At 38.6% G+C, this 27,439-nt stretch overlaps 3 protein-coding genes across 3 annotated transcripts; 1 reads left to right on the top strand and 2 right to left on the bottom strand.

The window, feature by feature from the left end:
- Positions 1–1,841: 1,841 nt before the first annotated feature.
- On the bottom strand, positions 1,842–14,739 carry rab30 (RAB30, member RAS oncogene family). The gene is made up of 5 exons (XM_080428426.1): positions 14,526–14,739; positions 8,054–8,152; positions 6,351–6,434; positions 5,938–6,121; positions 1,842–5,187 (listed from the first exon to the last, which is right to left on the bottom strand). The coding sequence occupies exons 2-5, from the start codon at positions 8,144–8,146 to the stop codon at positions 4,937–4,939; spliced, it is 612 nt and encodes a 203-aa protein (XP_080284552.1). The 5' UTR covers positions 8,147–8,152; positions 14,526–14,739; the 3' UTR covers positions 1,842–4,936.
- A 3,584-nt stretch (positions 14,740–18,323) lies between these two features.
- ndufc2 (NADH:ubiquinone oxidoreductase subunit C2) lies at positions 18,324–21,788 on the top strand. Its single transcript, XM_080428429.1, has 3 exons — positions 18,324–18,542; positions 19,980–20,123; positions 21,628–21,788. The coding sequence occupies exons 1-3, from the start codon at positions 18,404–18,406 to the stop codon at positions 21,675–21,677; spliced, it is 333 nt and encodes a 110-aa protein (XP_080284555.1). The 5' UTR covers positions 18,324–18,403; the 3' UTR covers positions 21,678–21,788.
- A 3,415-nt stretch (positions 21,789–25,203) lies between these two features.
- On the bottom strand, positions 25,204–25,822 carry thrsp (thyroid hormone responsive). Its single transcript, XM_080428428.1, has one exon. It carries the CDS (start codon positions 25,750–25,752, stop codon positions 25,330–25,332), a length of 423 nt encoding a protein of 140 aa, XP_080284554.1. The 5' UTR covers positions 25,753–25,822; the 3' UTR covers positions 25,204–25,329.
- Between the last annotated feature and the right edge of the window lie 1,617 nt (positions 25,823–27,439).

A 27,439-nucleotide genomic window follows, 5' to 3' on the forward strand; every position in this document is an offset into this window, starting at 1 on the left:
GCCCTACACACACATGAGCAGTGTGTTTAGTGTCTACTGTACAATTATTACACATTTTAACCTCATACTATTATAGGCTAATGAGAGTGTTTAATGTGTCTGCACCTCGATCATCTCGATAATGACCATGGGTCACATGAATGGATTATTTTGGAACATAGGATAGCCCTGAAACATGACCATTGGATTAACTTCAACCTGGTGTTTGCACTTTCTCCTTTTTTGTCCCGTACATCTACATAAACGTTCACATTTCAAATATAAAGTGCTTACCTCATGGCCACGGATGTTACAATTATGTTCGGGCTCTCAAAAGTACCCGTATGTTCCGTATTGTTCAATAAAAAGCATTTGAATCCGATTAGTGGCCATTTTCTTAAAGAGTTATAATTTATCAGAGTGCAATACACCTCCCAACCGATAGGGTCACGTGGCTGAAAATAATGTCGAAAAAATACCGAGAAAATGGCCACCAATCAGATTAAAATGCTTTTCATTGAACAATACGGAAGATACGGGTACTTCTGAGGAACCGTACATAATTGCAACATCCCTGGCCATGGGGTCACCACTTTAAATTTGAAATGTGAACATTTATGTAGATGTACAGGCCGTAAATGGGGAAAATGCAAACACTATGTTGAAGTTCATCCATGACAGTCATGATATGACAGTCATGTATCAGCAGTCTGCACACGAGCAGTGTGTATCTAATATACTGTACAATGATTACACATTTTAAACTCACACTATTATTGGCTAATGAATGTTTTAAATGTGTCTGAGTGACTGCACCTCATCTCTATAATGACCTTATGGGTCGCATGGATGGATTATTTTGGAACAGACAGAGACAGACAGACAGAGCAGACATGTGACAGATTGATTGATTGATTGATGTAGTTTATTTAGAAAGACATGAGAATAGTACATGACAGTACATAACAGTACATGGAAGTACAAATTCACAATACAAGGTCTACTAAACTGGAAACCCTCATTAAGCATTACGCTTGTTTAAGATGAGGACCCCATGCACACAAATCATGATGAAATATAAGAGGCAGGCAGATATACACACTACTATACAGAATGTCATACAATCAGCTTTCAGGTTACTGGTTCAGCTTTCAGGTTACTGGTTTAGGATTGTAAACAGAACCCTGTCTGAGACAACCAGGAAGTCAATATCAATATGATTTAGCTATTTTGTCTCATCTGTTTAAGGAAATAGGTAGCTGATATATTGCACTTTTACCTTAGCGCTAGGTATACTCTTGGTTGCTTGTTTATGCAGAAAATGCACTAAAGACTTCTGGTGATTAGTAGTTTTCGTTCCCTACCTATGTTGAATACACTTATTGTAAGTCGCTTTGGATAAAAGCGTCTGCTAAATGACTGTAATGTAATGTAATGTAATATCACAGCACCGACCGTTCCTCTCTGGGCTATCGGGTGGGTGTAAACTCTAGACCCCCCCCCCCCTCGAATATATAACCTGTTTTCTGTAGTGTAAAGATCCATATCAAAGCCAAGTTTTGGCATGTTCAAGTTGTATTTATTTATTTAGTCATGCAATATCTCTCTGATCAGCAGATGTGATTTTCCTCATCCCATGTTCTCGTCCTCATCTATTTCTTAGATTTACAAGCTCTGTGAGTTTGTAGATATACAAGTACAAAATACAAAATACATATTGAAATTGGAGGTCCTTGACATGAAAATGTTTGCGAACCACTGTCTTAGACCCAGTGTTTTAGGTTTTGCACTTTGAATAAGTTCAAAACAGGACATACATGATGAGAGGCCAAGGATAAGAAATGCAACAAGAGGGTCATGAGTTATTTAGTGTCATTATTTAATTCAATGTTAGGCAGAGTAGAGGTCTTTTTAGGTATTATTTTGTACACATAAGGGGAAAAAATACAATATCCTCCTAGTGTTTTCAATTTAATTTCCCACATAATATGTTGAAAAAAGAGAAAAGGGATTAACAATGAGTAAATCATGAAAAAAATCTATAGTGAAATGCAAAATGAAATAAAAAAAAATAAAAAAAATCCACGACTGACTTTACAAAGAGATGAATGAAAAACAATATTACCAATATAAAAGCAAAGTGCCAAGACAAATTACAAGCCTATACAACAAAAGCCAGAATAAAAAGCTACAAATTAGGTGTGCAGTATATGGCATTGTGCAATACAGTACATTACAGTTATGGCAGGTATATAGGAAATAAAGTTAGACACTAAAGATTATGGCTGAACATGCTGAATAATGAATAAAGTTCACAGAAAAAAAGCATAATAGTCATACAAAACTATGAGAACATATTCATTCAAACCAAAAAAGTGATACAATTTCATGGCTAGGCAGCAATAACAAAAGCAGTAACATACTCTAACATGGATAATAGTTGGATTCTGAATAGAAAAGTCAATAGATTAATAGTTTAATGATTGACTGTTTAAAAGGCGTATTCACCTGTTTCAGATTGTATCAACTGTGTCGGTAGTATGAGACTATGGGTAATGCAATATGCTCCTTAATAAACAAGCACAATAAAAACATCTTACATTTCTGATGCCACATGACATAGATATCCTCACAGATCTAAATAAATCATCATCATCATCATAAATGTCACAGAATACTGTTTTAAGGTAGTCTTTTCATGAGTGTTTATGTTGTGAGTTTGTCGGACAAAAACAAAACCATGTAGGCTATTGTAGCAGCAGGTACACAGTAAAAGTTGGGAGTTTCAATTTAACTTGAAAGTGTAAAAATGTACAATTCTTGCACTGTCAGAGGTAAATGAACACTGGATTTTGCTGTGTACAACACAAATTCACAGTTTGTAACAACAGGCAGGTGCAAGGAAGTTATGCGACCAATTATGATCATTATGAATGTTAAAAAGGTGAACAGTGACCACTGTATTGGCACCAAAAAGGTCAAAATTATTTTGATTGCAAAATAAAATGGATCTCTTGTTACATTTACAAATACCACTTTGCAACTGAATCAGACTAGTTGGTCATTTCTTAAACATAACGTAAACACATTTGATACCCTTAACTAACCATTAACTTTCATACAATAGATGACTATCTAGCAGTGGTGGACAACGTACAAAACACCAGTAGCCTACTTAAGTCCAAGTATAGATGTACTTCTGGTCAAGAAATGTAGTAAAAGTTGCTCTGTCAAATTTGTACTTGAGTAAAAGTACTGGAGTACTTTCTTTAAAAATAAATACTTAAGTATTCAAAAGTTCATGCTTTTAAAAATACTTAAGTACTCAAAAGTTCAAATTACAAAGCACATTTTCTTTTTAATATCAATGCATTGCTTTGTATTGAAATTTTCCCCCAAATTAAAAGATTTTCCATACATTTTCGAAAATATAAATAATAGTGAAATTTGCAGATCTACAAGCTCACAACGTGGTCACATCTATTTTCACTATATTTGAAATAGGTCTTAAATGTAAAAAGAAAAGAAAAGTCAAGTCAAAAGTACAATATTTGTCTTTGAAATGTAATGTCACAAGCAAAGTACAGGTATTAAAGAAATGTAAGTACAGTAGTCAAGTAAATATCGTCTCTGTCGAGTGGAAACCAAAACTGTTACTTTTCAGGATTCAAATTCAAAAGTAGCAAAGTAGCAGATCTACAATCAAGTAGGGCGTTAATTCACGAAAAAACACAAAAAGTTAAAATATGAAGATAAGAGGATTCTGCCCGACAGATATACAGATATATATACGTTACTGTCCATCACTGCTATTCTCTCAAGCCAGACAACTCTTCCACAATATTTGATTATGGAAGAGTCTGCAACCGTGCCTCGCAAAAAGTTGTGACAGGGAATCTGTCATCTGTTTGTCATTTCCGTTGACCATGTTAAAATATGTTTTAAAAGGAGCTGCTAAGGAGCAAGCTAGATAGGCTTTGATGAATTTGATTTCCGGGCAAGGGTTGTTTACGTGACCGCAAGGGCTAAAATGGAAGTGGGTGGGAGACGGGACGTTCCGCATTATTTTCTACGCATTTTTCAGCGCTTCTGAGATACAGACTGTTTAAGTGGACGCGTTTGAAAATTGTGAGAGACTAATGACTATCAAACCATAATGTTATGCTGTGTGCAGTCCTAAAGAGCTTGATAGAGTTTTTACTCACATAATGTAACGCTGCTGGTGAAACGTCAATAATTCAGGAAAAAAAACTAATCAGGGAGTTACTTACTGCCATGTCACTATGAAATGGACAAAATAGAGTCAATACAAATTGGTTGAGCTTCTTCTTAACACATAACGTGAAGAGTCCCTGGATGCATCAATAAGCGGCCAAAAAGAAGCCAGCTGTACACTTTGCTCTCCAAATGGCAGCAGCTTTAAATCTTTCCACCAAATATATTAGTATCCTGGAAGGCCAAGCTAAGGCTGACTCACTAACTTCAACAGTGGAAGTTTTTTTTGGGACTAGGAAGGCATGGGACTAAGTCACTTGTTCTCAACGTGGGTACCTGGAACCCCCAGGGGTCCTTGAGGGGGTTCCAGGGGGTCCCCAGCTAAATGATTGATAGTTTAGGATGGACCCTTACAGATCTGCAACTCAGAGAGTGTGCAAATGGAACCAAATGGACTCTTACGGGTCCATTTGCACACTTTCTGAGTTAAATTAACACTGAGGATTTTACCGCGTAGATTGGGGTCCAAGAGATACAGTGGTATCAAATGGGGGGTCTGTGGCCTAATGCATATGAAACTGGGGGGGGGTCATTGAAAAGAAAAAGGTTGAGAAACACTGGACTAAGTGAAGATACTAAAAAGTGGCTGTATGCCAGCTCAGACAGACGGAAGCCCACTAGCCTCCGCAGTCAATGGCCTCCTATACTGCAGTTACCATGGCTGTTAAGACTGTGCACCTCTCTAATTGAGGCTGCAGCAGCTCAAGTAACTGATGGTTTTACCCTCGCCAAGCATGGGGGCAGTGTCATTGTTGTCCAGCGTGTTCTGCTTGGCCTCTCGGATTAATTCACAGGCCAGGTCGAGGAAGAGTTTCTCCACGTTGTCGGACTCTTTGGCCGAGGTCTCCAGATACAGCATTCTTTGAGACTCCGCGAAGTCCTCTGCCCTCTGCCTGTGAACCTCTCTCTTCTCAGCGAGATCGATTTTATTACCTGGAAGCAAGAGGAGATGGTGAGGTTGCGTTTTGTTGTTATGGCTCACATAGTTTAGGGCAGCGATTTACAATCTGCGGCCGGGTTGTTATGACTTATAGGCTACTGTATTTATATATCTTTGTAATTTTGTTTAGGCCTTGCACCATATCAGTACCTCTGAGTGATCATATCTGCTCTTGGGTGTGAGGGGAGTTGTCGGTTTTGTAGAAATTAAGGTTTAGAAAATCCTGCACAAGATTATGATCATTCGTTTTCACTCATTTCCTTTGAAACTCACTCCATTTCAAAGAAAATTATCCTTATCCAAATCTACTAAATCTACACTGGAACACTTTCCTCTGATGCCGTTTTTCCTCATGTTGGATTACCTTCCTTCGTGTGGATTTGTTCCCTATGCGGACTACTTTCTGTGGGGATTTACCATGAGGACTTTACCTGTGGATTTATGGTCCAACTGATGCGTTGCTACTTTTTTGCACCTTATGTCTAACCTCATGAACATACCTTTATATGCTATATAAATATCTATAAATGTACACATCTTGTTTTGGCCCGTTTCTTTTCTATGTTTTGTCCTTGTTCTCACTCTCTCTGTTCTGTGTTTGTTGGGGGGGGTTCTTTTCTCATACATAAGCAGAGTACCTCCAAGAACGACAGGTTGGGAACTACTTCTCTATACAATCTCGAGAAACATTTGCTGGGGTTATTAAATCACTTAGTTTGATTAATTGTTGCACCCATACTCACCGACTAATATAGTCACCACTTGGTTGTTTGCGTACTGCTCAATCTCCTTCAGCCATTCTGGAAGGCATCTGAAGGAGTCTTCACAGGTAATGTCATAGGTAAGGATGAGGGCATTGGCACTACGGTAATAACTCTGAGTAATGGATCGAAACCGCTCCTGTCCAGCTGTGTCCCATATTTGCAGCTGTAAATCAAATTAAAAAGTACATTTGCCATCTGCACTGTTCCCAAGAGAAGTTAAAAGAAAACTAATGCTGGTGCCTTGTGCAACGGTCAAGTTGTATGAAAGTTATACAGTACTTCATGTTTCATCTCGCTACTAGTTACATGAGTAACTAGTTACTTTTATTTTTCAACATAGCAGAGCACTTAAACTGTTAACACAATAATGTATAATTAGAAACTCTACCTACCTTCACCTTTTCCCCTTTGATCTCCACAGTTTTTATCATGAAATCAACTCCAATGGTAGCCCCTTGTCCTGGCGGGAATAGACCCTTAAAACACAAAACACAAACAATGGTCTATGTATACTTTGAGAGGTCCTCGCAGTAATTGAATGACTCAGATCTCGTTCATGGGCAGAAGGTCTCAGCTCCGGTCATGGGGACCCAGAATACAGATGGTTTTCATTCTAGCCTTCTAGTAATTGACCAATGGTGTAAAGTAATTAAGCACATGTACTCAAGTACCGGTACTGCAATTAGTTACAATTTTTAGGTATTTTTTACTTTCTTCAGTATTTACAATTTTCAATACTTTTCCTCCTCCACTACATCTCCACTACATCTCAAAGGCAAATATTGTACTCTGCTATAATTATTTAAAAACTTTAGATACTAGTTTTTTATTTACTTTGTAGATTTCGATTATTCTAACAAAACCACTTCAGACCTATACTTTGGCAATTTGAAAATAGCTGATCTACAAGCTCACAACGCGTCGCTTAGCTTGCAGATCTTGTAGAGGATTTTTATACATTAAAAACTTGAAATGGGACATTCTTTATAATGAGTACTTTCTACTTTAGGTACATTTTGATACCACTACCTTTGTACTTTTACTCAAGTGAACTTTGAATTCCGGACTTTTACTTGTAAAAGAGTACTTCTACATTGCAATATTGATACTTTTACTTAAGTAAAAGATTTGAGTACTTCTTCCACCACTGGAATACAGATGGTTTTCATTCTAGCCTTCTAGTCATAAACTAATCCTGGCTGCAGTTGAAACCCTGGAAGGTTAGACATTTTGAAAAAGCCAGGGTTCCCACCTCCAGAGCACTAGACCCTGGGTTTGATTTGTTAAAAAAAACTAATTAAAACTTACCTACTTAAGCCCAATATACTTTGTATAATAATGACAAATTGTGAAAATAGCGATGCGGTGTGAACCTGTAGATCTCCAAATAAAAAAAAGATTTATAAACAGAAATTGTAGCACATTTCCAGCCATTTACACAAATCTTGACATTTTGTGTCCAAAACTGTTAAATTTTAGGATTAATTTCAAAAAGAGCAAGCGTAGCAGCTTCACGCCGCGTTTCGAGCTTGCCGATCTGCTACTTTTGATGCTTTTGTGTGACGCTGTAGATCAAGTCGGGTGTTAATTTACGAAAAAACACAAAAAGTTAGAATATGGAGATAAAGAGGTTTCTGCCCGACAACAGCGGTGTATATATAGCTACAACTAAAATGAGCTTGAAAGGTATAACGACGTAACAGGTCTAAATGGGTTAATTGGTTTAATATGGTTAATACATTTTTAACTAGATGTAAATCTGCTATTTTCGTCTGGTTTGGTGTGTAGAGGGAAAAAGAACAGACCAGGTACAGAGCCAAAGGTCAAGTTTACTAAGTATCGATGGTTTAAGTGGTTAAATGTCTGAAAAAACAGATTAACATGAATCCAACATATTTATACACAACTACACAACACTGATGACAGTGCTGTCAAACAAGTCTACAAAGCTAGCTATGAAATGTATGAAAAAGTTTCATCTGCAACACAATTATATTCGATATGTAGTGGGGGGGTCCCTGCTTCATCTCTCTCTCAGCTAAGGGGTCCTTGGCCGGAGAAACGTTGAAGACACATACATATAGCTTATACATACCTGAGTAAAGCGCCTGACGAGACAGGTCTTCCCAACGCCAGCGTTTCCTATCAGAACGATCTTGAACAGGTAGTCATAATCTTCCATGCTCATGCTAAACTGTTGATGGGAAAACAAAGGAAGGAGCAGGGTGTCAGCAAATGAACCGCAATTACTGCATTCGTTTCAGTGGTGGAAGAAGTACTCATATTATTTTACTTTTAAGACCGGGAACGCATCTGTGTCATGTTAAGATTTCTTTGGCTATTCAAAAAATAGGAGATAATATACAAGCTCGTAGCGCGACACCGAGTGCCGCGTTACGAGCTTGTAGATCTGCTATTTTTTGAAAAAGTTTTAAAGTTTGTGCAAATCTTTTTTTTTGCTTCTGGGGATTCTACAAATGTTTTCTAAATCCTAACAGTTTTTTTAAAGAACTTTCATGTTGCTACTGTTACTGTATAATATCAGTGGTTCTCAAACTTTTCATGTCAAGGACCACCCAAAATAAATTGGCCGCGTACCCCCATCTCAAAATATGTTGTTCCTAGAAGCAAAGATTTGAGATTTCTTTATATTCAAAGATTTGCACAAACTTTCCATGATAAAAAAAAAAATAGCAGATTTACAAGCTCATAGCGTGGCACCGTATATCTGCAATTTTTTAATAGCCAAAGAAATCTTAAAATGACACAGATGCGTTCCCGGTCTTAATGGGTTAAGTAAAAGTAACAAAATATAAAAAAATACTCTGTTACAAGTAAAAGTCCTGTATTTAAACTTTTGCTTGAGTAAAAGCACAAAAGTATTGGCATCAAATTATACTTACTGTACCAAAGTAAAAAATACTCAACTTTTTCAAACATTGCTGATCTAAGAGCTCACAACGTGCTGCGAAGTGATACATTGTGAGCTTGTAGATCGGCTATTTTCGAAAAGACCAAGTATGAAATAGGGCTTAATTGGAAAATGTATGTTTTGTAACAATAATCTAAATCTACATAGTAAATTGTAATTAAAGTTTTTAAATAATTGCTTGTAGATCGGCTATTTTCACTACTTTTGTGCAACACTCTTGCATTATGAAGTAGGGCATGATTTACAAAAAAGGGAAAAAAAGATAGCAAAACATAAAAAGTTATAATATGGAGATACAAGGTTTCTGCCCGACAGCAACAATATTCAAAGTCCATATCCTGACATTTTCCATTACCAAGCTTCAGTAAAATACCATCTAATTCAAAGATTACTCTGCTACAGTTTCAGGCTATATGTGTTTTGAGAGCAGAAATCTAAATAATTACCTACACCAATTAAATAAAGTCGGTCATTTTCCAGACTGTGTTTAAAACTAATCAAGCACATAATATAGCTCAAGGTCCTTTCAGAACCGGGAAATAATAAAACAATTACACACTTTATTTCAAGAACATTTAAAGTCATAATGTGTAACTATTTCAATTAAACAAAAGTTGTTTTGTTTTTTATATAATCTTTCACTGGTTATTTGTCCACAAAAGATATTTCACATGTGTTTTTGACAACTTCTCTAAACAAGAAAACACTGTTTGTATTCCCAAGTGTCAGCCCCCAGCCTGTATTTTACTGTTATAAACTGTTTCTGACTAGTACGCGTTATTGCTTTCCAAAATATCATCATGCACTTGCTAATACCCTGCAGCATTCATTTTTCAGCATTCCTCCTTTATAGACAAACGCTGTACTGACAGCGGAACTACAAGGCCGGGGTGTCCCTAAAACAGACTACAAAAATGAATGTTACACAGTAGGACTTTAAGCATGTCCTGAATAGCCGCAAGCCGCCCGGCACTGCCTTAAGATAATGCGGATCAGATGCCAACATGCTGTCATTAATGGCCTTCACTTCACAAATAGGAAACAAAAGACAGCAAAGGGTGAAAAGTGGGTGGAAAGTGGCACCAGTCCTTAGCTCTTGGATGCAGGGAGATTGTGTGGGTTTTAGACAGTCAAGTGTTTGATTGTGGCTGAATGATTTATGTTTGAATTAGTCAAATCAAGTGAGCAGGAGGCCCAATCTACAGGGGCTCGAAATAGCAAACAAAAACTATGGCTTTCAACTGGTTTCACGGGTCTCACATTTTGTATTGACCATGAAGTCTGGACCCATTATTAAATAAACAAAATATGATTAAAGGTTCTTTGAACATCTCTCATGGCCCACTGGTTAGTGGTTAAGAAACACAGATCGGGGCCAAAACAAAATCTGCTCCCAGATTCAATGCGTGGAGGACAAGCATTTATCAGAGCCATATGCCTGAATACTTCAAATAGATGACCCAAATAAAGACAGTGGAGCGCTCATTAAAGTCTGCACATTCATTGCAGGGGTTCACCCCGGCAATAAATGTGCTGGTTTAATGAGTGTTCCTGTAGCAAGGGTTCACCCCTGCAATAAATGTGCACACTTAACCACTTTAACCCCAGCGTCCCCTTTCTGGGCATGTCATAATAAGGCGAACGTTCGGCATAAAATAGTAGATCTACGAGCTCACAACGGCTCGCGTTGTGACATGTTGTGAGCTTCTCGATCGGCTATTTTCAGCAAAGAGATTTGGTGTAGGGAGGGGAAAAAGCAAGACCAAGTATACTGACCCCTGGCTGGGGAACCCAGTCAACAAATTATATGGTTTAAGTAGTTGTCTTTTAACTTGGCATTTTCTGTATTTCTTGTATTTTTGGTCATTTGTTACAACAATAATATTGCATGAAACTCATGTCTGAGTCTCACACACACATATTCTTTCAAAACTACGTCACACATACAGCATTTCTTAGCGTATCGATATAGTAGCCTCTGTATTGATACGCGCATCAGCAAGGAGTACGGTAAGATAATTTGCTGTATCGATTTGTTTTAGCACAGCCCTAATTTGAGGGCCAGGTACAAAACCTTTTTCTTGTATACTGTTAAAACTGGGCTGAGGGGTCTTCACATTTGAGACCATTAATTGCCTAATGTCAGAAGGTTGGAGTTCTCAGTTTTTGAGAAGTGATAAGCTACATAAAGTTCTGATATTGTACCAATCTATTTTAAGGCAGCGTTACTTGATAGAATTGTAAACGTTTGAAGCTGTATTATTATCGGAACATTTCCACTAATACCCAGCCCTATAAGCTACACAACTCTTACATAATGCTGATCTGTACCTACCTATATCAATGCTACTTATTCCCGTTAAAATATTCTCACATATTGCCTTTCAGGGACTTGGCATCTCTTGACTTTGTAAAAGTACAGTTAGGGTATAGCCTATCTGTGAATGGTCAAAGTAAAGTTTACTGTGACACTAAAGCCCTATGTTTCATAAAACTGTGACACACACTGAAAATACCTGACCTACAAGCTCACAACGCATGGCATCCTGGCGTGTTGTGATCGTTGTGATCCGCTAATTTCTTTATTTTTGAAAATGTGGGAACCTTTTGAACATTTTCGCCTATGAAATGTCCAAAATAGGGACGCCAATGTATACAAACCATTCCTCACACACGTAAATATTGTATATTCTGTCACTTTTGGTTTGTCAAAACTACAAACCGATTTTGGAGAGAACTCTTTTTAAACTCTCAAGCAGTGTAATCTTTAAAACCTCATCATCCATATACACCACACTGATTCAGTCCAGGAAGGCCACAGAGCATCTCTGAATCCTAACAAGCTAATCACAGTATCTGTCACGTTCTCCATTTCCAGGAAATGATATTGTCAATCCAAACCAAAAACAACAAGGCACAATAACAACTGCTTCTCCCAAGCAGTAGAACCTTGTCAACAACAGAAACCTGATCAAAAAGCAATGCCCTCGAGGTCCCCTGATGTTCCCTGGAGCCCATGTTGAGAACCAGTGCTATATATCATAGTACAGCTTATCTGATAGTACTTTATATCTAGCCTATTATGTATATTATATATTTATTAGTCTAAATCATGTGCACAGCGTTGTTTCATTTTGTGTGTTAAACACAGTGTAATACCCTGCCTACTTTGAAATACTGTAAGCCTATATTCATGTAAATATTGTGTCTAGTTCTTCTAGTAACCACACTCCTATCTGTGCAGAGACCATGTGAATGTATTGTGTCCTATTCCATATATTATTTTATTAATTTCTTACTTTAAAAATATATTAAATATAATATCATGTTGTTCTAGATGTGTTCTAAATGTATATGAGCAATTCCCCCAAGACATGGGCTTTTCCTTGTATGATATGGCCCGCTTATACTGTATGCAAACTTCTTTTGTCAGTTAAGTGAATCTGGTAAAAAATATATAGTAGCTATTCATGAGCACATGTAAGCTACACGTAACAGTATATTAAAATGACTGAAATGCTACCTGACGTTTCAATACAGTATTAAAGTTAGAGTATACAGTACTAAATACATTTAAAACTATGAAAAAGGCCCAAGCTTTTAATTTCACCTGCACTCATGGAATACTTCAACATCTGTACTGCTTTTTTTTCATAATTTCATAGATAGTATAATGTCCACTTAATAGGCCTACTGTGTATCCTAAATAGATAAGACTCTAAGATGTACCCCATGCATTCTACATTCCTGACCTACAAGTTATCAAATAGAACCTCAGTCATTTCAGAAAAAGGTGCTAAACAATGGTTAAAGTGTTCCTAGTATAAACAGGCCACTATATGCTACAAGACAGGGTGAAATACTTTCATGGAACCATGGTGATGTACAGCATTTGGGGAGGTCACATTCTACAGGCCTTGGACTTCTAATGGTTCCCAATAAATCCAACTTTTTCTCTAATAAAGCTGGTCCTTTAATAAACTGTTACATGATGTAACAGTTTAATAAACTGTTACATGATGTAACAGTTTATTAAAGGACCAGCTTTATTAGAGACAAAGTTGGATTTATTGGAACCATTAGAAGTGTTATGTAAATCTTCAGTTGCAGGGGAGATGTAACTTACGTCTCCCCTGCAACTGAGGAGTCAGAGAGTAGGCTAATGCATTTTGGAAAGATCTGATGAAATCCATTTTCCGCAAGGGACATTTCCCTGAATTCAACACCCGTATGGACAGTAAAAACAAAGTAGGCTCTTTTCTGCAAGTGTCACATTCATGCATCCCACCACGGTCCACAGACAACACACAGTGGGTGGTTTTCGACTGTTGTGCAAATCAGTGGTTCTCAAACGTATTCATGTCAAGAACCCCCAAATTGATAAATATTTCCCCGCAGACCCCCATCTGAAAATGTTTTGTGCCAGGGACCTCTAGAGAAGCAAAGATTTGAGTTAAAAGGTTCTCTTTATATATATATTCAAAGATTTGCATACATTTTCAAGATTTTTCAAAAATAGCAGATCTACAAGCTCATGAGCTTGTATATCTGCTATTTGTGAATAGCCAAAGTATAAAATATGGTTAAAGTGGTTAAAATGTTTGTGATCCCATATTAACACATTTTGCTGGGGACCCCCTGGTATCCCCCCAAGGACCCCTAGGGGTCCCCGGACCCCACTTTGAGAACCAATGGTGCAAATGAATGTTACACTAGATCTCTGCAACAACTGCCTTTATTATAATACAGAGATCAGAACTATTGATCTCCGGGGCCCACTGCATTTGAAGCTATTATTACAGCGTTATAAACTGATAATAATATGCATATTTATACATTATAATCGCACGACTTGGGTGTTGCTGCTTGTATTGCCGCAAACAAGAACGGATCTATAGTAACGAGCGCTTGTAGATCTGTTGTTGTCGGCAAGCGACAACAACAACACGATACTACGGATTAAATTCGGCTGATAGTCAGTGTTGCATTTCCAACCTAGGGAGGAGGGAATCAGTGTTGCCAGGTTCTGCGAGAGAAACAAGCAACCAGTTATATGAAAACAAGCCCAAAGCCCCAAAAGAAGCAACACACATGAGCACTTTATAAACCTATTCATAGCCTATCTACAAGCTCACAACGAGTCACCATGCGATGCGTTGTGAGCTTGTAGATCTGCTATTTTCAAAAAACATATCTTGGGAAAAAGTGACAATTTTTGAATATTAAAAACACAAATCTGGCATGGGCGGGGGGTCCCTGGCACAAAACATTTTTCAGGTGGGGCCGGCCGGGGTCCATGGAATAATACATATTAATCCCCATGGGGGTCCATGCCATGAAAATGTTTGAGAACTACTGGTTTAAACAACAATAGGAAACAAGCCCCAAATAAGCAACTACACTTTAGAAACAAGCCCAAAGAAACAATATTTACAAGCGACTCAACAGAAAAACAGGGGAAAAAAGTCCAAAGTCGCTTATAATAAGCCGACATGGCAACGCTGGAAGGAATAGAAACGAAGCTAGCAACAACTAGCAATAAAAGCTACCACCATTTTGCCATTTTGGCCACAAGATGATGAAAATAATATGAAGCGATCCCACTTTAATAATGATATTATTCAGTAATACTTACCAAGACATGGGGATGATGTGATCCCCCCGACGACACTACACTACTTCTTATTGGGATGCATAGATGATCAAAGTGCTCATTTAAATCTTGTGCACAGCAGCTGCTGCTGGCCAGGACATTATATCCTCTATTGTATTATATATCTATGATTCTATATGCTCTATATCTATATCTATCTATCCTCCTCAGCAGCAGCAGCTCTGAGCTCTGTGAGGACTGCAGCTTCAATGATGTCATCATCATTACCAGTGTTGCCAGATTTTAGAAATAAGCAACTAGGTATGAAAACAAGCCCAAAACAAGCTCATGTGGATCTGCTACTTTTGATGCTTTTGTGTGTGACGTGGTAGTATGATGATCAAGTATGGCATTAATTTACGCAAAAACATTAAATGTTAGAATATGGAGATAAGAAGTTTCTGACCGACAGCAACAATATCAAAAAGCATGAAATAATTAAAGGCCACTTTGCCACCTTGTTCAATTTTGTCAGATGTATGGCTGGAGTAATTCACATCATTGCCATTCTGCTGAAACTCTTCCACGAAGGCTGCACTCATGTAGGCTCTGTGCATGACTGTAGTCCTGGTAACTCATGTAGGCTCTGTGTGCATGACTGTAGTCCTGGCTCCTGGTAACTTAGGCTCTCTGCATGACTGTAGTCCTGGTAATTCATGTAGACTCTGTGCATGACTGTAGTCCTGGTAATTCATGTAGACTCTGTGCATGACTGTAGTCCTGGTAACTCATAGGCTCTCTGCATGACTGTAGTCCTGGTAACTCATAGGCTCTGTGCATGACTGTAGTCCTGGTAACTCATAGGCTCTGTGCATGACTGTAGTCCTGACTCCTGGTAACCTGGTAAAATGAAATATTCCTCACATGAGCGTCGGATATTTGAAAATGGCAGATCTACAAGCGTGTTGTGAGCTTCTGCTATTTTCAACAAAAATAACTTGAAAAAAGTAAAACATTTGTTTGAATACCTACATTACAATACATACAACATTTTTAACAACAAATCTGGTATATGCCATGGGGGTCACAACTTTTAGATGGGGGTACGTGGACAAATACATATTCATTTGGGGGGTCCTTGAGATGAAAATGTATGAGAAATACTGGTTTAAACAACATTAGGGAACCTATGAGCAAATACACTTTAGAAACGCAAACAAGCCCAAATAAACTTTAGAAACAAGCCCAAATAATAAACAACTATACTTCAGAAACAAGCCCAAATAAACAACTATACTTTAGAACAGAGGTCTTCAACAGGGGGTCCGCGACCCCTAGGGGGTCCGTGGAGGTACTGCAGGGGGTCCGCGAAATTGTTGTTTGATTATACAATATTTTTGTTTGAAAAAAAAAAAAAAAAAAAAAAATCCCCCAAAATGTCAAATTGTCTTTAAACATAACATGAATCCATAGCAAACAGATAAATGGAGACACAATGCACAATAACATGGTATGTTTATACATATTTTGTAGAGAATTTTTATTTTGCACACCTACTGGGGCAGGTGCGTAGGAGCAGGCAATATAAAACACAATTTTATACATAAATATACAATATATGTGGTAGCCCCCCCTACCCTACGAGGTAGGGGGTCCCTGCTCCATCTACCCATCAGTTTGGGGGTCCCTGGCCTGAAAAGGTTGAAGACCCCTGCTTTAGAAACAAGCCCAAATAAACAACTATACTTTAGAAACAAGCCCAAAAAAACGCAAACACCAATATCAGCGACTTTACAGAAAAACAAGGCCAAAGTCGCTTATAATAAGCTGACATGGCAACACTAATCACTACACTACTGAAAATTACTGTGCTGCTGGTCTATCTAACTAAAAACCACTCCCCATCATATTGAAATAAAACATATTTAAAAACGACAACTCTCACCATTGATCATATTTATAAAATTGTAGAATCATGAACTATTTTCTGAATCACAACTAAACTAGGCTCGCGCACTGTGGAAAGTCTGCATTCTATTTACTGTTCAGTCAGTGCTCAGAACCGCTGTAGAGCCCGCTCACCGTATCCGGTCATTTGTTGCCTACATCCATATAATCACATTATGCAGTTTCCGTTTCCTTTCTGGACCGGATCTGAAACCTGCAAAGTGAATTGAATCCAGAGGGGAAAATAAATCAATGTTGCATTGAACTTGACAATATTTTGTTTACGTTGTATTTATTGTTTCTATTCTTTATAAATATTACCCCCTCCCAAATTAATAACCAGCAAAGCAACTAAGTACATGTATTCAAGAACTGTATACTTAGGCCTATAAGTACAATGTTGGTATTTTTTACTTTACTGGAGTATTTCTAGTTTTCCATACTTTCACTTCTACTCCACTACACATCAGAGGCAAATATTGTACTTTTTATTCCACTACAATTATTTGAACATTTTAGTTACTAGTTACTTGTAAAACATATAGCTCTGGAGTCGGGTTAGAAGGAATTCTCCTTACGCTATGTTACTTTCTAGCCGTTGCCCGCGCACACCCGCGATAGCGCAGGCTGTGCAGCCTCTTGTCTTTAGTCCAGCGCTACTCAACCCGCGGCCCGCGGACAAACAGACAGACATACATACAGGTAAGTCAATTGTTACAGGTTTAATGCATAGTTTTCTATGCATTTGGGGTTTTTGAGGGGTTTGACCCCCACATTTTTCCGGCCGCGCGCCCAGGATAGGTGTCCCTTATTTCAATCTCTGGGAGTTGGCAACCCTAACCTTGCCATACCTTAGCTTTTGCTGAACTGATGCCACTGGACATACACACAAAATAAACTGGTACAGTGAAAAGAATATGATGTCAAAATGTACATTTTCTTGTGTGTTACAAAATCGAAAAATCCAAAATAGGACCGTTATTTTTATGGCGGCCCCTTGGACTTTTGGTATTTTGCTGAGTGGCCCCTGAGCCATCTTAAGTTGAGTAGCCCTGCTTTAGTCAATCTGGGAACCCATCGCCAAATGAAAAGGAAAAACAGCGCCCTCTGCTGTTTTTTACGCAGAGCAGAATCTGTTCTTGAGAGATTAGTCTTTAGTAAAAATCAGAAATACACTTTCGCTACTCACCCCCCAAAAAATACGGTTTTATATGTTGAAAGCCTACTTTCCTTAGTGGCAACACGCTGAGCCGCCCACCTCACGTCTGAAATACACCTTTTGGCCAGAAAATAAAATATTTCACCTGAAGGAAAACTCTGGTCAATAGAAAAATGATATTGACCAGATCTGTAGAAGGCGCCGTGGAGTAACTACTAAAACATGTTTTCCTTCCGGTGAAATATTTTATTTTCTGGCCAAAAGGTGTATTTTAGACGTGAGGTGGGGGGCTCAGACCTTTGGCTATTTGAAAATAGCTGATCTACTATATATACTAATAGATCTGCTATTTTCAAAGGATATACATATTTGGAAACTTGTGAAATGGGACATTCTGCCTAATGACTACTTTTACTTTTAGTTCTTTAAGTATATTTTGATACCAATACTTTCACTCAAGTACATTTTTAATACTGGTACTTTTATTTGTAACAGAGTATTTCTACATTGTGAATGATATTGGTACTTAAGTACAAAATGTGAGTACTTCTTCCACCACTGATTTTGTATACGTTATAACACTTTTGTATTTGTATTTTGTATATATATATTTTTTTTGTATAAACATCAACCCCTCCCAAATAACGATGATGGATAGGGACGACACAGTGAGAGCGGAACTAACGGGGGACGGTGAATGTTTAGTCCGGGCGTTATTTCAGGTTGCACTCTGTGCCCTTGGTGACTTCCTCCGTAAATAGAGGTGAGAAGAACAACCAGGGTCTTAAGTAAATAAAGTCCAGTTGTGACCACCATGGGCCTGGTACCAGACGAGGCCAAGGTTCTGCCTCCCCCGGGCATCGTGAACAGGACCTCGGTGTGGCTGGGGGTGGTCGGCTGGGCCACGGCGATGCTGCAGAACGCCATCAACCAGAGACCACCGCTCAAGTCAGGTTAGTTTAGCGCGTTAGCATGTTAGCATCCCCGTCCACTACAGCAGTGGTTTTCAACCCTTTTCATATGAAGGTCCATTATTTATTCGGCATTTGAGCCACGGAACCACCGTTTGATGAGATTTAGCCTCTCAGACCCAAAAACTTAGAACATTTTGTCATGTCGTTGGATAGGATTTTGTCCACAGTTCCATGCTGTATTGATTTTGGTATCATAGGAGAGATAACAGGCAAATGTTGATCACAAATAACAATTCTTCGACATTCTCTCATTGTGTAGACTTCTTGTAAATTAAGTAATGCAGATGTTTAGCAATAATTTAACTCTTGAGAGTGTAAAATGAAACCAAATGGTTTAATTTTACACTCTCAAGAGTTATAGATCTATATGGGTCCATTTGGTTACCAACTCTTCCAATCATTTGGCTGGGGACCACCTGGAACCTCCTCAAAGACCACTGGTGGTCCCCAGACCACTGGTTGAGAACCACTGTACTACCAAATGGATAACTCGGCTACCTGCAAGCTATGCTGCTGCATTAGCAAGGAGGATGGCTGTAGAATACAACTCTCGTAGACGTATTTATGATTCTGACGTTTTCAATCTACGAGAGTTGTAGGGTTCACCCCCATGGACACAGGGACTTTCAGCACTATACCCCGTAGACACTCCAAACATGTACAAATTGAAAATAAAGGTGCTTACCCCCCAAGCCCCAAATGTTAACTCTCGCTACGGGGTAGTAGTTTAATGTAATAATCCATATCTTTCAATAAAGAAGTGTTTTAATGCCGTCTTAATGTGCATTATTTGTATATGGTTGTTTGACTATTTGTGTATGCACTATGCACAGCTATTTTCAAATAGGGATTAGGGGATTATGCATTTAATGGCTATTAGTTTTAGTTTGGAATTAGGGTTTTAAAGTTTGGGAGCTTTGTTGTTAGGCTTAGGTTATGCCAGCAGGTTAAGCAAAAAGGGAGAGAGAGGGCACTATTTTTAATGACAAAAAAAGTAAATTTGTATCAGTGGTGATCTATAAGCTCGATGAGAATTGGTCCATCTTGCTATGATAGTAAATAGGCATGTCAGCCCCATTGTGGAAATATATAACTTAATGATGCAGTGTGTAGTGTTTGAATTTTGACTTATATTGTGACGCATGCTTTAAATATCGTCTCTGTCGGATGGAAAACTCACATGTCCAAAACTGTTACTTTTCAGGATTCAACAAGCTCAAAACGCATCGCTTCGCGCCGCGTTTCGAGCTTGTGGATCTGCTACTTTTGATAATTTTGTGTGACGCTGTAGTGTGATCAAGTAATTCATGAAAAAACACAAAGTTAGAATATGGAGATGGAAGGTTTATGTCCGACAGCGACAATACGATATACTACATTCCATTATCATCTGACAATCTGCTTCTGTTTTTACAGGTGCACATCGACAAGTCCTGCTAGTAACGATCGGATGGTTCATTGGCTACCATGTTACAAAATATGAAAATTACACATATGCCAGACTTGACCGGGACATGATCCAGTATATGAAACTTCACCCTGATGACTTTGCAGTGAAAGGTAAGGTTTAAAAAAAAAAAAACTCTTTAAAAACAAAAAGTGGTTAAAGCCTCACTATGTAATTTTTTTTGAATAAATATAATGTAATTTTGTGCAATCTGTATGGTAGAGTATGATAATACAATATTACGTATACAGTTGGGGTGGTTGTATTTTGTCTCCCTGCTCTTCTATTGAGACATCTATGGACACAAGATTCATTTTATCCCCTGAGCAAGCAGGTTAGGCTCTATTAACTCAATGGTAAAAATGTCAGCACTTGCGCAGGGAAAAGGGTTAAATTCCGGGGTAGAAGAAGAAAGTTACATATTGCAGGTTTATTATCCTTTTAAGGAGTTAATTTGGTCATAGTGTATATGAGTGTTCTACATTACAAACGCTGCTACAAAGGGCTCCATATGGACCACTATGTCCATATGTTATGTCTGAACTTGAGCCATTGAAACTAAAACAAATTGAAAATCGAAACCTTTATTTTTTATTTATGTTTATTTGACAGGGACAATACAAAAAAACTATGTATCAAGTTAAAAACATGAAACCGTTGCATTGTATGTGGGGCTTCTAGCCGAGGATAATTTGCGGTTAGGCCTTTCTATACAAATGTCTACCTAGTTAAAAAAGAATCCAATTACAATAAGCACATGCATGAAGCTGTAATCTAAACAAGCACAAAATAAATAACATTCCCAAATTACAGTCATGACGTTAAAGATTTAAAATGTGCATAACATAGTGTTCACAGCTTTGGTTTGATTTCAACCAGTATTGAACCTTTTCATTAAATATTTTTGAAATATGTTTGTTTTTTTATTTCAGTTTCAGGCATTGCACAAGTGTATCCCTTTTACTGACCAAAAGTCATTACAGGGCTGCACGGTGCATGCTTCTCTGCAAGTCCATACATGATGCTGCACATTGTCCATACTCAAATAGTTAACCCATTAAGACCTGAGGCGATTCTTAAAACAAATCTAAATCATAAAAGTTTTATTGGAAAAAAATCTAAAACATATTTTTTCAAGATTTTTCAAAAAATAGCAGATCTACAAGCTCGTAGCGCGGCACTCGGTGCCGCGCTATGAGCTTGTATATCTGCTATTTTTGAATAGCCAAAGAAATCTAAAGTGACACAGATGCGTTCCCGGTCAAAGCACTTGTTTATAGTGGCCACTGGCCAGCCCGGGACAACATGCTGACCTTTGTAGCAATCAGATGTCCCTGTTAAACACAGACGAGCCCTTCTACCTTCAACTGGCTGAAGCAAGTTGGACATCTCTTTGTACCTTTGGTAGCAATATTGTCCAGACTGCTGTAATATTGAGATAAAAGTTACAGCAGACTGGCTAATTTGCTGCCAAGAACATTGTGTCGTTATTTGGCGCTGCTCACAGTCCAACATTTAATGTCACGGCGTGCACATGGAGCAATCAGAAATGATATTCTGGCCAAAAAAAAAGTGTATTGTGTAATCAAATTCGCTTCTCTTCATTTTCATCTCCAGAAAAGAAGACATTTGCAGAGATTGTGGAGCCTTTCAATCCCATCCGCTAAGCGTTGGTGGCTGGCATAAGGACCATCTGTCTGCTGCTGTGTCACTTTTGTGAAGGCTTTGTCACGTATTGTTTGAAACTGTCATGTACATAATAAATACTTTTACCCAAAGTCGTATTGTGCCCGTTGTTGTCACTGATGATCATCATTTTAAACTGTATATTTGTTAGTGGACACAAAGATTTGCCAGGTCAGTGAAATACAGGGTTCCTATTTAAGTGTGGAATTTGATTTGAGTAATATCCAGGTCTGGATAAGAATGGAAAAAGTAAGCATATGGGGAAAATATTTGTTTCCAGACTATTCCCCCTAATCTCTTCATGCATACAGGCCATGTTTTTCATGGCGTTTGGGGCAGGCAGACAGTGCAGCCAAAATGTTCACCACTCTGTGTGTGAGAGCAAGGGCCAGAGAGAGCCTGGTGTTGCTGAAGGCAGTGATGTGTGACTGAACACGCACTCCTACACAGAGGTGCTACCTGTACGTCACAGCCTGAAGAAAATGTGGCAATATGTTTTAATTGCATGCAGTATACAGGACATAGCATCACAAAGAAGCAAACATTCTTCTGCATAAGGAACCCATATCTTTATGGCTGTGTTCCTTGTTGCTTCCATGGACACTGAATAAACAAGGCTGCACACATGCAGTGAAAATTAAATTAACTTGTTTCAACAAATGTTCTGTTTATAAAAGAGTCAAGACTAAATATGGGGGGAACAAACAAATGGTTTTAGGGGAAAATACATTCTGTAAAAGTTGGTCGTTCATTCTTGGATGTGTGAATGGCCCAGTTTAGCAGTAGTTGGTGATGTAATAATTACCTATGGCCCATTTTTGGGGACTAACACAATAGGGAGTGCAGCTGGAGGAATATAACTGACCCCTAAATCAAAATGTTTACGTAATTTTATGATTCAAATTCAAATATGGTGTGCTGCATTCAGGATGATGAATTTGGTATTATTAGCTAAATATATCACTCAACGTTATTGTCCCAGCACAATTACAGGAGGTGAAATGTATGCAGGCTTTCATGTTTGCAGTTTAAAAGAGATTAAAAGATAATGAATTAGAAGTGAAAGAAGGGAGAATAAAATTAAGCATTAAAAAGCGTGAAAATGGCATGTTAATCAGTATCATGTAGATTAGAGGAAGTCCTAAATCATTGTATTTTGCATTGAGTAAAGTGTTGTTGTTTTTTTAAGGGTCAGTCTGGGTCATGAGTGTGGGTTTATGGGTTTATGAGTGTGATAAGCGGTTGCCATCTATGATAAAAAACTGCAATTGAGTCTCTTAGAGATTACTTTACAATTTGCAATTTAGGCATTTAGCAGACGCTCTTAATCCAGAGCGATTTACAGTAAGCAAGTTAAACATAAGGTAATGCATCAAATGCATAGAAATGGTCATCTAGGATTGTAGGTAAACTAAGAACCTATCATTAGACGACAGAAATAACATCAAGTCCTTGAGCCAGGATGTTGTGAGGGTAGGCTTGGACTTTTTCAGTGAAGGAGAATACGTCTACGGGCTATGAGTGAGGCGAAAGCTACAACGTCTAAGTCCTTCTTTGAGAAACTAGAAGGTGTGTACAGGGTAAACAGGGTAAAGTTGATATTTAGGGCTTTGCCTAGCGTGTCGAAAAAGTAACACCAGAACTCAGCCAGCTTTTCCCTGGAAAAAAGGCTGCTAATAGTCTGGCTTTTGTAAAATGAACCCTGTGTAATACATTGAACTGTATAGCGAGCACATGAAGATGTATTATTATTGACCCTTAGGACCGCCTCTTCCCACTGTTCTTCTGCCAAGTCAAACTCAAGCTCTGCTTCTCATTTACCTCTAACCCCTGCAAGAGAGAACACGTACAGAGATGACATAAGGTCATATAGGATCGAGATCCTGCCCTGTGCAGAGTAAAGTGCAAGTTCGTAGCTTAAGATAAGTCCAAATCACATTGTATGTTTGTATTCAGCATAGTGCAAGTCGATGAAGCACAGACAAGCTTAGGTTAGGTTTTGTTCAACAGACTCTAGATATCACGCAGAAATTATTTTTTCTAAAGAGTTGTGCAAATCCTGTCTGCCTGTCTGTACTGTGTATTAGCAGTGGTACATTTACTCAAGTACTGTACTTAAGTACAATTTTGAGGTACTTTTACTTTACTGGAGTATTTCCAATTTTCCATACTTCTACTTCTACTCCACATCTCAGAGGCAAATATTGTACTTTTACTGCACTGCAATTATTTGAAAGCTTTAGTTACTAATTACTTTGCAGATATTAATTATTATATCATAACACACACATTAACCACTTTAGCCCTATTTTATACATAGGCCATTTGAAAATAGCCGATCTACAAGCTCACAACGTGTCGTTGTGAGCTTGTAGATCTGCTATTTTCAAACATTTTAGTACGTTTACTTTTGGTACTTTAAGTATATTGTGATACCAATACTTTTGTACCTTTACTCAAGTACATTTTTAATTCTGGACTTTTACTTGTAACAGAGTACTTCTACATTGCAGTATTGATACTTTTACTTAAGTAAAGGTACAAAAGTATTGGTATCACAATATACTTAAAGGTGCTGTAAGTGTATTATTTTAGGTAATTTTAGGTGTTAAACGTTAAAATATTCTATATATTAATCATGCTACAGAGTGTTCTGTTCACTAACAGGGGGTCTCACCTGGTTCTCCAGCTCTTAGTAAGGCAGTAAATAGCATTTTAGGGGTCAGATACCAGAGTTTCCATTCAAATCATGTGAGAGAACTCATGCAGGATACAAGAGAGAGTACGTCCATTTATCAACATCAATTTGTATAGTGTTCCAGCTCCAGTTTTGTGTGCTCATTTATTTGTTTCATCACTTCCAATTTCACATTTATCTTGTATCCTGCATGAGTTCTCTCACCTGATTTGATGAAATTGGTATCCTGACCCTAAAATGTATTTATGTTTACTAAAGAGCTGGAGAAACAGGGAGACCCCTGTTAGTGAACAAACACTCTGTAGCAATGATTAATATTAGAATATTTAACAGTTTAACACCTAAAAACTAAAATAAATCACTTACTGCACCTAACATTGCACCTCATAAGTAATTAGAAATGGGTTTGGGCCCTGTTCTCCTCAAAAATAGTGCCCAGTCCTCCCAAAAACCCAGGACAAGTTCTCCCCTCCAAAAGTGTCTACATGAGCATCCCTTCTGTTACTATAGGGGTTGAGCTATTTACAGGAAAATTGACATGATAAAAACTTGGAAAAGACCTGGATTTAGTGTTAATCAAGATTCAGGATTCAAGATGTATATGTTTGAGCTACATCTACAATATTCTTATTTGGCAACATAATAAAAATAGCCTAGTGAAAATGTTAACTTTCGAGTCTGGTAAAGCTGGAACCCTGGATGAACAGCTTCCCCACATAAATATAAATAGCTGCCTCATCATAGTAATGTACAAAAATTGCATCACTGCCTTAAATGTTCATTCAATTATTGCAATTAACAGCCAGAAATGTAGTCACTGCACTTTTATTCAACAAAGAGAGACATCACTGAGAGTGTTATACATTTTGTAATGTCAAACTTGGGCTTTCCTTAATGTCCACGCACACAGCACATCAGTTCTGAAAAGCAGCGTCCTACTGAGCTCCTCCAATAATGTCCATGTATTTGTTAGTGACGCCGTGAGTCTTCTGGGTGAGGGTGTTCATCACAGAGAACAGTCCTCGTAGGTGGAACTGGAACATGGCTTCGGGGTCCGTCTTCATCAGCAGTGGCTCCAGGCTCTTGTTCAGATCGCTCGTGATCTTGCTGCGGTGGCCCTCCTGGGCCACCATGCCGCACTCCATCGTGGTCTTGATGGCCTTCAGCATCAGGTAGTTGGCGTACAGGTCTTTGGAGGACTCGTCGGCTGCCTGGCTGTCCCACGCATCGTCAGGGGACACGTCACGCAGGAGGCTCGGGAGGAGGATGGTCTGCTCCATGTCCTGGACGGCGTCATTGTATCTGCTCAGCGCCAGGAACAGGCTGAGGCTGCTTCTGTTGAAGTCGGCTGACTGCATGGTTTCTGGTTGGACTTGGCTTGGCTTGGCTGTGATGATGTGGTGGCGTGGGTGGCCGCTGGAATGCTGAGTGCAGTGCAAAGCTTCAGTGAGAGGAGCCGGTGTATTTATACGATGAGCCAGGGATAGGCTGATCATTTCTCTTGCGTAACTGCTGCGGCCTGATCTATTTGGTAACATGCCGGGTGCTATGTAGAGTCAAGTTCTTATCTTTATTTGATTTTCACAACCAGTCATTTCACTCTCAGTGGGTGACAGACTATGTCTGAAAGTCCACCAAACCTTGTGCGGTTGGATCATTAACCTTATGTACAAAACATTTACAGTATAGGCCTAAATGAATGGGGTGATTTGGGGTGCAGGTGCATGCAGGCATTATTGATTTGCTGTAGTTTTAAATGAGAGATCAAATAATGTGATCCCAATTGGAGAGAGAGCCCAAGCCAAGGCCAACTTTGTTTGAAATGGCAGCCTATCTCACAGACATTTGCTCTTACTTCTTATCTTGTCTGTGGACAGATAATCATGAAAAGCGAACGTGACAGAGTCTGTTTGTTTGGGTCATGGGGTCCCCTTAATACAGTTGCGTCTAATGTGTGTGTGTGTGTGTGTGTGTGTGTGTGTGTGTGTGTGTGTGTGTGTGTGTGTGTGTGTGTGTGTGTGTGTGTGTGTGTGTGTGTGTGTGTGTGTGTGTGTGTGTGTGTGTATCATGGTTAGTATCATGTCAGTATCATGGTCAGTATCATGCACAGCACTGGACCAGTCTGAAGCTACAGGGAAAACTGGCTTTTATTCCTTTTGCAAATCACTCACTGTCCCATTCTGTCATCTCAAATAACACTATTGGTGAGGACATTCTAATCTTCACCATTAAAGCACGTCTACAAGTGCTGCCGACCAAGTTTAACTTGGCAACCTGGTATCCATCAGAACATGACCCACACTGTATATCTACACCCAGTATCACATGGCAAAGGAGACAGTCGCACACATCTTAAATGGCTGCAGCCACTATAAAGGACTGTACATTGCCAGACATGATCGTCTGGTGGATCTGGTCTCAGACAGAATCAGAGAAGTACAGGAAAGGACAACAAAAATGTATAAACACAGCACTGTAAAACTAGACTGGTTTGATCACAATGACACACATGTCAATTCACTGCAAGATCCAAATACCCCAGATATTGTGTTCATTAATGAAATGAGAAAAAAACGTTACTATCTTCGAAATAGGCTGCCCATTTGATTTGTATATATGGACATTTGTTTTACATCCAAACGTATGAAATGTCAGCCTTTGGTGGAACGTATTATGGCCTTGGGATATAACTGTCAACTTATTGTCCTTGTGTTTGGGAGTCTGGGCACAAACTTGTGCTCTGCGGCATGCAATTAGGAGGATTGCAAAAGACAAATGCAAAAAAGTTGGCTAAATACTGTTCTGTCTCAGCTATTATGGGCAGTCCGTCTATCTGGAGAAGGCGATGTTTCATTTACCCTTGAGTGGCAAAAAAACATCAAAGAAAAAACACAACTGTTGAATTTCTGTATATAGTATGTCATCAATTCGTTATCTTTTTTCCTCTGTGTGTTAAGCATGTGCAGCAGTTTTATCTGGTTTGCCCGTATAATGTAACCTTCTTCTGATCAATGTTTGGATCTATCATGTATTGCGCTTTTTGTG

This window comes from Gymnoscopelus braueri, assembly GCF_963280865.1.
Source record: "Gymnoscopelus braueri genome assembly, chromosome: 5".
Classification (NCBI taxonomy): Eukaryota; Metazoa; Chordata; class Actinopteri; order Myctophiformes; family Myctophidae; genus Gymnoscopelus; species Gymnoscopelus braueri.

What these genes read in the sequence shown, in the direction of transcription:
- thrsp (XM_080428428.1), bottom strand. Translation starts at nt 25,752, where the DNA reads ATGCAGTCAGCCGACTTCAACAGAAGCAGCCTCAGCCTGTTCCTGGCG.
- ndufc2 (XM_080428429.1), top strand. Translation starts at nt 18,404, where the DNA reads ATGGGCCTGGTACCAGACGAGGCCAAGGTTCTGCCTCCCCCGGGCATC. An exon ending in GAGACCACCGCTCAAGTCAG is followed by an intron (nt 18,543 to 19,979) that starts GTTAGTTTAGCG and finishes CTGTTTTTACAG; the next exon opens with GTGCACATCGACAAGTCCTG. An exon ending in TGATGACTTTGCAGTGAAAG is followed by an intron (nt 20,124 to 21,627) that starts GTAAGGTTTAAA and finishes TTTCATCTCCAG; the next exon opens with AAAAGAAGACATTTGCAGAG.
- rab30 (XM_080428426.1), bottom strand. Translation starts at nt 8,146, where the DNA reads ATGAGCATGGAAGATTATGACTACCTGTTCAAGATCGTTCTGATAGGA. An exon ending in TCAAAGGGGAAAAGGTGAAG is followed by an intron (nt 6,122 to 6,350) that starts GTAGGTAGAGTT and finishes TTTGATTTACAG; the next exon opens with CTGCAAATATGGGACACAGC. An exon ending in AGTGGTGACTATATTAGTCG is followed by an intron (nt 5,188 to 5,937) that starts GTGAGTATGGGT and finishes TCTTGCTTCCAG; the next exon opens with GTAATAAAATCGATCTCGCT.